General features: G+C 37.6%; 1 protein-coding gene across 2 annotated transcripts in view; it reads right to left on the bottom strand.

The window, feature by feature from the left end:
* Nucleotides 1–571: 571 nt before the first annotated feature.
* Nucleotides 572–11,850, bottom strand: part of ENPP1 (ectonucleotide pyrophosphatase/phosphodiesterase 1) — a 57,026-nt gene continuing 45,747 nt past the window's right edge. For both annotated transcript variants that reach the window (XM_054062451.1, XM_054062452.1), the window contains 8 exons: nucleotides 10,668–10,843; nucleotides 10,092–10,143; nucleotides 7,184–7,338; nucleotides 6,200–6,335; nucleotides 5,160–5,240; nucleotides 4,111–4,243; nucleotides 3,261–3,417; nucleotides 572–2,414 (listed from right to left, as the gene is read on the bottom strand). In XM_054062451.1, the coding sequence (XP_053918426.1) occupies nucleotides 2,247–2,414; nucleotides 3,261–3,417; nucleotides 4,111–4,243; nucleotides 5,160–5,240; nucleotides 6,200–6,335; nucleotides 7,184–7,338; nucleotides 10,092–10,143; nucleotides 10,668–10,843 (1,058 nt within the window). In that variant the 3' untranslated portion in view covers nucleotides 572–2,246. The remainder of the gene's footprint in view (nucleotides 2,415–3,260; nucleotides 3,418–4,110; nucleotides 4,244–5,159; nucleotides 5,241–6,199; nucleotides 6,336–7,183; nucleotides 7,339–10,091; nucleotides 10,144–10,667; nucleotides 10,844–11,850) is intronic.

The raw sequence follows: 11,850 nt of genomic DNA, 5'->3' as shown, positions 1-11,850 counted from the left end.
AGTTGCAAGGACTAGCTTAGCTCTGCTCACTCGGGAGCAACCTTTAAGACATGTTAAGGTTCCTACCACCCCCTTCCTCAGCTGTCCTTTCCTTACCCTAAGCAAACAACATCATTTAGGAGATGGAGACTGGCCAGCATTTCCCTGTATCAGTAAGCACCAGCCGAAGCCTACAGCATCTCTTGGTGTCTTCCCTGAGAATACCTGATGCCACACGGCACTGCTACAATGCACCCAGATTGATAACATTTAGTCTGCTATGCTAGTCCTGTCTTAACTGAAATTGGCATTGCTTCACTTTCTGAAAACACTAATATCTGTCTCTCTCATCAAAAGAGTACTAGTTCTAAAAAAATTAATGAAGGCCTTGACCATATTTATTCCTACCAACTCCTTCCAACAATGAATGCAGCTTTAACATTCCAGTTGGAGACATTTTTGTTCAACTCAAAGAGCAGGGAGTGAAGCAAACCCCTCTGCACCACCAAAGAAGCGTGGAATAGTGCTCTGTATCTGCATCAATATTTAGCCAGCTAGCAGCATTCAGTACACAAAAGGGTCACGTACAGCTTACCACTTCGATGTTTTTATTGGTCACAAGTAATGTTATAAAGCAGTTACACTGAATAAAGCTGTCACAGTCATACCATAACATGAGGTTGCTACAACACATTTAGATTTCACACAGTGAAACTACTTTAGAAAAAAAAACACCCAAAACCAAACATGCTTGTAACAGAAGATCAAGAAAATTGATTTGGTTAGAAGAAAAAATGGTCCCAGGATCTCAGCTTGCTCAAATTGATATTAATGGAAAAACTTCCACTGACTTCAGCAGGCTTTGAATCCAGCCTCCAACATCCCCTGACCAAGCTGTAAGATAAAATGCCTCTCTGCTCAGTCCAGGCTCTTCATTCTAACATACTTGTGCGTGATGCATTTTCTCCATTTTAAACGTGAAGAACACAAATGTGTAATTTACTATGCCAAACTTCATACATAGAGTCAGTTTTCACATCAGCATTAGAGAGAGTAGAAGACTTACAAATGTGATAGCATGTGTATCAGAAAAAGAGGGAATTCCTACACTCCCGAGTGCCTGTAGCAGCTGGTTTTGTAGACTGAAAGCTTCCAAGAAAGCTCAGTCCAAGCTTCTTCAGAATTTGCATTTAGCAGTGTCTGCATTCAAGATGAGCAACTTGTGTGTGCTGAAATTCAGACAATTATATATATAAGAACAGCTACAAATGCAGCTTAGATCTGGTTGGTTGCTACAAATGGACAACTGAATGGCCTGTGGGCATTTACTGTACCTATGAGACATGCCATTAGAGAAGATCATCTTACCATTCTAACTTAGGCAATCTTAGTGCAAAATTACTGTTTCTTGACAAAAATGGGATTTGAAAACCACAGCTAACAGAATCATGCACAAAACCAAGACATCTTTGCTTCAAGAAAGCAAAATATTTTCATCAAATCTAAGTTTAATTTAAAGGTAACTGTTTCTAGGAGCTCAGAGATCTTCCTTAATTATTCTCTTCTGATTTGAAGGTAACTTGATACATCTCATACTTGTTCATCCTGAGGATGCACATACAACATGCAGATTGCACATCAAATTCTCCTTGGAGACACCAGAGGGCAACAACACAGCAAGGCTTCCCAGCTAACAGAATTCCTTTAGCCAAGCATCCCTACTGTGTCTTTACCTGGGAAGTTTGCTACCAGTCTTACTAACCTCAATATAGCTTCTTGCACCCTAACACTGCATTATTTTATGAGACCCAAAGCTCAGAATGTGATTCATGCTTCAAGGAAGACTGGAGTGAGAGATGCTGTTTATGTTTCTATAGTCACCAAGAAGGTAATAATTGCCCAGAACCTTATTTGCTAATTATCTATATTTTTAAAGTAGAATATGGATCAAAAATTTCTCCCTCTCCAGTGCATATAAATAACAATTTTGTTCGTGTCTCAGACCATGATGATCCAATGCTGTTAGCACTGACTAAAGGACATGGCTCTACCACATTCAAGTGGGAATTCTAGGAGCTGCCATCCTGGGTTACATACATAGTCCATCAGGAGTCCCTGAGATACAAATATGGCACCCACTCTCCTCCTTACTGGCATTTTGGTCAGGAGTTCTCAATGTGTTCCAGCTTTTTTTAAAAAAATGTTTTCATTAATTAAAAACAGTCTATTTACAAATCAGTTGTGAAATGAACATTTCATTAAGAAAATCAGACCGTTTCAAAAGTTGGTAAGTATGTTTTTAACTGTAAAATCTCAGATACTGGCTGTTGTCTGTCTTGATAGAAGCTGAGTCCTGTAAGTAATTCAATATCTCTGATACGAGCTGTATGAAACTTCATTCTCTCTTCAACCCACACAGCGTCAGACTTGCCATCCTATTAGGACAAAGGAACATAAAAAAAGGTAAGTCAGGTTTTTTCTGACATATAATTTAATCAATTAGTAAAAGATATCTTGATGTTTTTTAAAGACAGAAAGCAGTCATTGTTGGAAAACATCTAACAAAATCAGAGAGCAATGCATTATAAGTAGTCATGAGCTCATCTGAATTTAGTATTCACTGTAACTTCCTCAAGTATACAGAACTTACACCTATACCAGCGGGAACTGGTGATAATGAGGAACTGCAGGTGAGTACCAGCATGCATCCACCATCTCTATGATAAAAGAGCTGTGCCTGATTTGCAAGTAACTCATTTAATTCCTCACTGTAGGATAGGTCTGCAACACTTTCCATGTTTTATTCTGGTTTATATGGAGTGCAGCTATGTGCATTCCCATCACAATGTCAGATACGTAAACTAGAAGCAACCAATGCTCTTCAGGAACACCTGTGTCTTCTCCTTTTGGGTATGCATTGGGCCCAGCCCAGACCTTTCTTTTTTACTACTTCTCGTAGTAGTGCTTCACCCTTCTCAGCTACTGACTGTATATTTGCGCTACAGATATCTATGCATGTGTCACACTGATTGCCTCAAAATACTCTGACTCTACCCTGCTAGCTCTAAGTTCTCTCTTTGAACAGGGAATTTCTCTTTTCATATTTGAGCACATATATGGACTGTAGCATAATTCTTTTTACAAAAATACTGCCTTCTCTCTCAAGATGATCACAATAGACTAACATTTTTATGGTTTTTAACTAGTCAGTCATTGATACCCAAGCAAAATATACTCAAGCCTGATTTCAGTTGTTTGCAGGGACTGAATAGACTACTTACTGCACAGCTTTCACTGTTGTCTTCTCTGTGAGGTACAACAAAAGACAAGGCATCTAGAGACCCTTCACACTCCAGAGGAGTTTCAGAAGTATTTTTACAACTAGTCAGCACAATAAAGAAGTGAGTTGGAACTGGAACTTCTGAATTATGAGGGTGTCTGAAACAAAAGATCTTTCTGTAAATCCATCAAATCATACTTGCAAGGAACAAATGATAGCTATCAGATACATTCTGGCATATAGATTTTAGCAATCCACCTATTTAGCCCAAAGGAAGCCTAGGCCTGGAATGATGATTCCAGGCTACTACTTTGCAAATCAAGTTTGGCTTGTAGGTTGATCTAATTAACAAGTTTGATGAGCTATAACAAACTAATTTATTACAAAAATGTGTAAGAATGCAGAGTAGAGGGAGAGTTTAGCCTACTGGCCTGAGCCAGTTTTGCTAATTAGTATATTTTTAGTACTCACAACTTTATAGTGGAACACTGCGAGCTCAGGAAGTGTCAACCATGACACCAGGGATAAGCCCCTGTGTCTCATTCATTCCTAGAGGCAGTGCCGTAAGATTTCAGGCTGTCAGACATCTTTCCACATGCAACAGCTTCTCTTATGCTTCACCTTCAGGTTTCAGGATGGCGAATTTTGAAGGTGCATTTTCTCTTTGTGCTTATTGCTTATTTCTTAGATTTACACTTCTATATCAGCTTAGGGCCATTTGACTCTCCCTCTGATCTGATCTAACTTGCCCATCTTGACAAGATGCTTTCCTTAGTAACAAGGATCATAATTACTTTTTGACCACTAAAGAAGGAAAAGAAACAGAAGATTTGGATGTGAAAGGTGCCTACCTTTTCACCTTTTCTGGGGTATCATAGAGTCCATCAGAGTCATAATCAAACACAGGCCCACTGATTACATTGACACCATTCCTGGCTGCAGCATATTCAGGTAGCAGGGATTGATGGAAGTACTTCCATAACACTGAAACACAGTAATGGAAATGGGAAACATAACCTCCAAGGTAGAAGCTGTTAATGCAACTCTGCTAAGTTCTCAGCAGAGTATAAGCAGAAAGTTATAAGCTAGAAAAATAATAAATTATACAGGTGTTTATAGTTTTCAAAGGCTGCATCTAACTGAGCAGCAGCATGTACTGCAACATCTCCCGGCATTGTGGTTTCACAGTCACCCTAACCACAAACCTGACTGATGCATAGTGATGCCACTCCCCTGTGGTCTTTTGTTTCTTTCCTTGGAAACCAAATGGAGAGAGGCTAGAGGAGAGAAGGTGAGAGAAGACCACACCTGCCTGTGTCTCACCCACTATCAAATTGGCGTGTCCAGCTTGTACATCCACATCTATGAGCCAGGAAGTACCTTTTAAGTCCTTCAGGAAAGCCCACGTCTTTGTATCATTTCTAATAGAGACATAATTTTTTTCTTGTTTCCTTGTTGACTGAGACCATAGATTCCTTCCTGGAAACTCATCTGAGTTTAGGAGACATTCCCAAACCAGAAATTAATTTAACTCACATAATCATATATAGTTCTCTGGGTTCTCTACATAATTATATATTAATTATAAACCCCTGTTTAGATAGGTAGCAAAACACAAACAAAAGGACATTAAATGAAGACACTTATACTCTGCTCTGATGTAAAAAGCCAATTGATTTGGAATCATAAGCTCACGATGGTAGATCTTTATAGCAAGAGTGATAATCTGACTTCAAGGAACTTTTCATTGAGGTAGGAAGCTCACATCCTGGGGAGGTCTTATTTTACACAAATAGCTGAACCAGGGGCCATTTGCATGGTTTGAAAGCAAGCAAAAAAAAAAAAGTCAGTGTTTCTCATATTCAACTGCGCACACAAAATACGCCTACAAATCAAATACCTTGAAAGGCAGGATACATTGGCACAATGTTGCTGGTAAGCAAGGCGTCATAGTGAGGTTTCTTTACATCTGTCATAAAATCTAAAACAAAAAAGCAATTAATTACTTGCAAGTTTGAAGTAACAAACCCATTTCCATGATTTTAAAGCCTGGCATAATAACGTTAAGGTGGAGCTGACCTAACTTCACTTTCCAAAGCTGATGTGGGTCTAAGATCCCATCCAAAATAATCTTAAGAGCAGTGGCAGTAATTGCACTTCTCAGACATACAGAAGGCAAATTTTCATAAGATTTAAAAATATTAGAAGAGACTTCTGAATTGTGGGGAAGGGAATAAAGTTTACTCCACAAGCAACAGAGCAATTTGTTCTGACAGTAGAATCTAACCATAAAAACGGAAGCTCTATTGGAAATTTGCAAAATATACTTGATGTGGATATTTACACAGCCTAATACTAAACATTCTATGCACTAAAGTCAATGTACAATACTTCCAAATCAGGTCAGCAGCAATACACAAACAATTCAACCACTCGTAAACAGTGAAGTATTTTGTAACATGTCTGAGAATCAGGGTTATATTCTTCAGACCAACGCTGAGTTGCTTTACTGAGGACCACATATGACACCTAACAATATATTTCAAATATAAAAGAAATGTACCAAGTCAGGTTTTTTACTCGGTGATACCTCCTTTAATCTTACTTTGGATGGTTCCAACCAACAGCTGTCATACAAAGTGAATTTGCAATTTAGTAACTTGCCAGACTTGAGTCAAGGTCTACAGGTTCTTTTTACAAGATATCACTTCAGAAACCTGACAATTTGCAAAGCTTAGAGGAAGTACTAAATGACTTTTGACAACCCACCAACTGCTGAAGTGCCTAAAAAGTTCTTCTCATATGCTGAAGTGAATTCCAACAATTCAGCAGCTAATCAGAGTATGAAGCACTAGTTATCAGGAACATCTATAAGACTACACCTACTAATTTAAATCATTCCATATTAGACATACTGTACAATAAAGACAATGTACGTACTTGGAGGACAAAGGAACCCATAAGTTAGGCGAGGATGACTGTTGTAAAACAGACATGTCTGGTTGTGATTAAGAGAAACACGAACATCCTTGTGTAAACAGCTGAAGATATCTTCTGTAGCAGAAGTCCATTTCTCCTGTTGAACAAGAAAGTATCATTTGTAAAACGGATAGCCAACTTAGAATAATTCTCTGTGTTGGGGACCACATAACTATTTAGCAGCAACTGCATTTAATTGCATGAAGAGACTTAAATAAGATGTAAACACCGTTTTTCTTTTGTCGCTGAAAAGAAGCCCCCCCCAATCCATTTCACATATCTTGGAAATAAAGCAAACAGAACTGCAGCATTTTAGAGGAGCTGAGAATAAATTGTTCCAAAATAAAAACTAGAAGTGCCCATTAAAGACAACTTGATCTATTGTAAATGTACTACTTCATTCAGGCTAGGAATCAGAGGCAAATGTGTTAGCCCTCTCGCTTCACTAGGCCACTTGTTACAGTAACTGGTTGCTTCATGCCACTAACCACAAATTATCTAGAACCAGGCAAATCTTGCCAGAGTTTAGTTAAATCATCATTTACCTATAGAAATCTGCATTTCCCAGATAATGAAACTGAAAAGCAATCTCTACTGTCCTAATTTAAGTATGATGTGGCTTCTAAGTTTTTTCTGAATGGGAAAGGCCAATCTGAAAAACACTTTCATTCACAAGACCAGTGCTCTACATGAGCACGTGCACTTTAGCATACAGTTCAGAACAGCAAAGACCAGATATATCTCCACTGACCTCTTATTTCCACTAATCAGGCTGATCTTGAAAGAAGGATCAGGTCAGGGCATGAATCGTTCAACAATTCAGAGCTTATTTTTTTCAAAAGGGTCTTGCCACACTACAAGCACTTCTTTAAGACCACAAAACCCATTCTAAGACCAGATTTAAGGACAGCACTGGTTGCTTCTAAACTTTCGTCAGATACTTACATCCTTGTTAACAGTGTAGGCGCTCCACAGAGACATCCTGTAGTCCTTGCTGTATCCATTCACATAATGGTAATGGTAAAGGAGGCAGTAATTATGTCTCTTCTGCAGAACCCTGGGCCGTCCATAAGGTAAATTAAGTTTCTCTGTCTTCTTAACTGCAGAAGAAATAGTGGTTATGTATCAACCAATAGTTGTTAAGCAACTTCCTCTTCTATACATCTAAGGCTGTCCCAATTTCCAATTGCCAAGCAATGACAGAAGTCACAATAACAGAACAAGAAAAATCTTATATCAAAGGTATAGTTTCTGTGCTAAGGCAATACATTAAATTGCAAAGCCAATAAAAAACAAAACACTTGAACGCCCACTGTACAAATTAAATTTATATTTAAAACAAAAAACTTTATGCTATTTAAAACAGGAGATGGATATAAGTTGCAAAGTTAAAGGCTGTTGACATGTCAACAAATACATGTGAGATCTGCTTCTACATAACATTTAGAAGCGACAGCAACCAACTGTAGTGATTCGAAATCTGCTACGGGGACTATTTTAGTAGAAACCATAAAGTCATATGCCATAGTGACATTTAGAGGACTTAAAAACATATATCTTAAAAAGACAAAGTGAAGCACTGTTGGATTTTCAGATGTACGAGGATTCTCTTTATAATAAGTGTGATAGTCACCAAACTTACCTTCTGCCTCTCTCTCATGGACAACATGAAAGTTGTATACAGAGAAAGATCTCCAAATATTTTGTGTATGATATTGCACTGGGAGGTTGGCAGATCCTTGCCGAAAACATTGCCTGTTTATTGCAAAACTACTGTGTGCAGTGGAAGAGTAAAGATTTTCCTTTAAAATTTTATAAGAAAAAAAGCTACGTGGGATCAGCAGAAGATAAGATATTAGAAGTTGGAAAGCAAAGCAGCATTAGCAATTAATTACTTTAGAACCAATACCATTTATCTTAAGGATAAAACAAAGAAGTAACAAAACAATTGTAAGAAATGCATGATCATCTCCTGTAGTCAAATGTCAGCACAAATCTTCAGCTTTTAACCCCTAAGGCAGACTTTGCTTTCATTAAAACACTGAATGTTTCAATTTTTGCTAATTGAAATATTACCAAATTGGGGAAACAAACAAAAATAAGGTTTTCAAGTTCTCTGATGTAACATAAAAACTGAGGAAAATTAGCACATCATGGAAATATTTTCAAGTGATGAAAATATTTTCAAGTGATGAAAATATTGCTTTGCTACTGACAATGCCAGTATTTTCAATCATTAAATGACTAGAATTATAAACAGGTCAAAGTATATCTTCCACTAAATAGGTCACTCCATCCAGTTATGCAAAACTACAATTTCAAGGCCACTGTTTTGAATAGGGAAAGAAATTGAGCAATGAATGCTGCAGATTTTTTCCAGAGTAATTCCACAGCACAAAAAAAAAAAAATTATGACATTTATTTTTATACAAATTAGGAAAAAGGAAAAAATTACATTTTTTTCATAAAACTAAAAATGCAGTTAATATTTTGATGTTCTTACAGGTTACCAAGTTATGAATCAATGAGAGAATATGTAAACAGAGGTAACTAATCTCTAAATAGCCTTAAGGTTACTACAAGTCTTTCATCCGTAATAATGATTTTTATACTTAATTTTTAAAAATCCTTAATTCATATAATTTATAAGGAAATTACTATTAAGACCCGTGCTAAGACAGACCTCTCTGATAATGCAGGCCAAAAACCTGCTGTTTCAAAAAAAAGTAGGTTTAGAGCTTTATTTTCAAGTTCCTATTTCTACAAAATAGAACCAAAATGAGTTACGTTCCTGGCCTTACCATATTTCTTCAAAGTTGGGTTCAGCAAGGCACTCAGACATCTACCTACACATTAGCAGGGTCTGTTTCAGTGAAATGACTTGCTAGAGCAGAGGAAAGCACACCGTATTGTACTAACTTATTTTGTTGTTCTCATGAGTTTTACAACACAGAGAGTTATTTTAAAAGGGTTCTGAAACACATTTGAAAAAAATGCCCCGTTGTTTGTGGAGGAGATTCAAGAAAGCTCTATCCACCTCTTCATGCCAGGACAAGCTCCACAAACCAACAGAAGCCTTAAATTAACCCTGAATAAGCACTGGATCCTGCCTGCAACTGACATTTAAATTCAGTCCTTAATAGTAAGCTACAGTGAGGTGTTGTCAAATACAGAGTTTATTTGCTTAAGAAACAAGGTTTCACAAACACACACTAGCCAAGGTCTCCTTCGGCCTTTTCTCTTCGACAGCCTTATAACTATTTCATCTTTCAAAGTATTAACACCAAGGACTACAGTCCATTTTAACTTATAGCTTTCATTATTTACTTACTGTCTTACCTGCTTCATGCTCAAAATACTTAAGTTTTTTTTGTTTGTTTGGGTTCTTTTTTGAGTCAGAAGCACATCTACAGTCATACAAACTACAGCTCAAACATGGCATGTATACATCCAAAGAATGGAAATAAAGCATAAGTAAAACAAGCTGCAGCTTAAGACCATGTAAAATAACCCTTATGCTTCATTAAAAGTATGCTGCCATCATTATGTTGGTATTTGCAGGGATTCAGGGATTTCTTATCAGATACTTCATACAATGCTTTGCTTCCAATTCTGAAATGCTCATTACTTCAGTGCTAGAAAATTCAAAAGTAGCAGATAACACATGTGTCGTAAAGACATGTGTATAAGGATACACATTTGAGAACAAATGGTTCAGCAGGACTGTATGTGAAAACTCAGAACTATAGCCCTAGAGAGTACTACATACTTGAGATTCACAAATCAAACATTTTAGATCTTTATTCATTCTTATATTTTTACATGATTTTGTATTATTATTTACATCTCTTACCTTCTGTTTCAGTGAGATTTAAACGCTGATGAAAATCCCTTATTGGCAAGCCCTATAATTATAAAGCAAAAGCAGTGAGATCCTATTAAGTGTTTTACAAAGTATATCATGAGCCATTACTACACCTGAAGTAATGAATGTAATACCTGCCTTGCACGTTATCCCTATACAGAACTCACTGACATCTACTGGAGAGGGACTATAGAGAATTTGCAGAAACAAATTGGTTTTGCCACAAGCAAATCTACAGCCTTGAAAACCACAGCCCAAACCCAAAACATTGCCAGAAATTAAGTAAAGCAAGCAAGAACTGCATGCTTTCCCCATCAAAACTTGCTTCTGTGGAGTCTTTCAGGCTTTTCAGAACTGAATATGACTTCCCCCAAGCAAACTGCAAAAACGAATACAAAAATACAGTCTAGTACCCACTAATCCCAGGCAAGATTTTATTTTGAAGCCAACAGTAGACGACTGCAAAACTAGAGGGTAAAGATAAACACTGGAGGATCCAGAGTTTCACACTTTGATTACAAGATAGATGTCTGCCTCTGCAACTTTAACCATTTCAGTACTTACTGCTGTCCTGCAGGAGCAGCCAAGGCTCACTGAAAAGGCTCTTTGTCCCACCACAGAGCACTCAGAAGGATGACTTGTTTCTTTTGGATGGTGGGGAGTGTAAACAGGTTTCCTTAAAAGATGGTTTAGGCGTCCATGAGTTCCATTGTTTGGGGCTGGTTTCAAATCAAGCAAGTCTATGAAACAATTCAAGTGATATTGAGAGGATGAGAAAGACTCACTGCTACTTATATCATGATTACAAGCATGCATGGGTCAATAGAGCTACAGTGTTTACAGTTCATAACGCCCAAAAGGGAAAACAACGTAACCCCTTTAAAATGAAGGGCACACTTTCTTAGCTAGGGCTCCGGATGGTATCACCGTGCATGTAAAGAGGGATGGAACAAGTACAAAATGTGAGAGAGGCTTACATCATTACCTTTGAGGGGAAGTGAACTTGCAGCAACCAAACTTGCAGTGGGGGACAATAGTAATCTCAAACACATGCAGCTAGTGAGGACATGACATTGAAGCTTTGGAGAATGTTTGGGGGCTTTTTTTTGTTTTGTTTTGTTTTTAATTGTCTAGACATTAAGTACACAAGCTTCTTAACTGAAGCAGCACTAAAGGGTAAAGCTATAGAAGAACCTAGACAGAATAGAAGGTTCTGCTTGTCGCTTAGGTCTAAAATAATAGGTTTCAAAATTCCCGAAGTAGTCTAAACACAAAAGCATCTCTATCCAAACACCTAAGTCTCTGCCATTAAAGTAACTCAAACAAACAAAAGCTGCATACCATCAATACTCAAGAGATATTTCGGATACCTTCAAAACATTTAATAGAACAAGCCCTATTTCATGCTTTATCCTTGTTAGCATTCATAGATTTATTGTTCCTCCACTGAACTCATACTGAAACTATGAGATAAGATGTTTTGAAAACACAGCAGGTGATGAGACACTTGTATCCAAAACTTCGTCTAGATCAATCACCTAGAGCACAAGAGTTCAAAGCTGAACTTGCCGCCCTGTGTTGCAGAGTTCAACACTTTCCTTCCTGCACTACGCCACTCAGATACATTAGTGCCATTCCTTCCACATGAAGGTGTTTCATTTTGGAAAGAAGAATAAAACAACTTTCCTGATCTTAGCAGTCCCTGCTCCAATGAAAGCATCACACATAGCAGTGAAAAACTAAAACG

The sequence above is a fragment of the Cuculus canorus genome, chromosome 3 (assembly GCF_017976375.1).
Source record: "Cuculus canorus isolate bCucCan1 chromosome 3, bCucCan1.pri, whole genome shotgun sequence".
Classification (NCBI taxonomy): Eukaryota; Metazoa; Chordata; class Aves; order Cuculiformes; family Cuculidae; genus Cuculus; species Cuculus canorus.
Note: the sequence above shows the minus strand (reverse complement) of the source record. Positions and strands in the feature narration are given on the sequence as shown.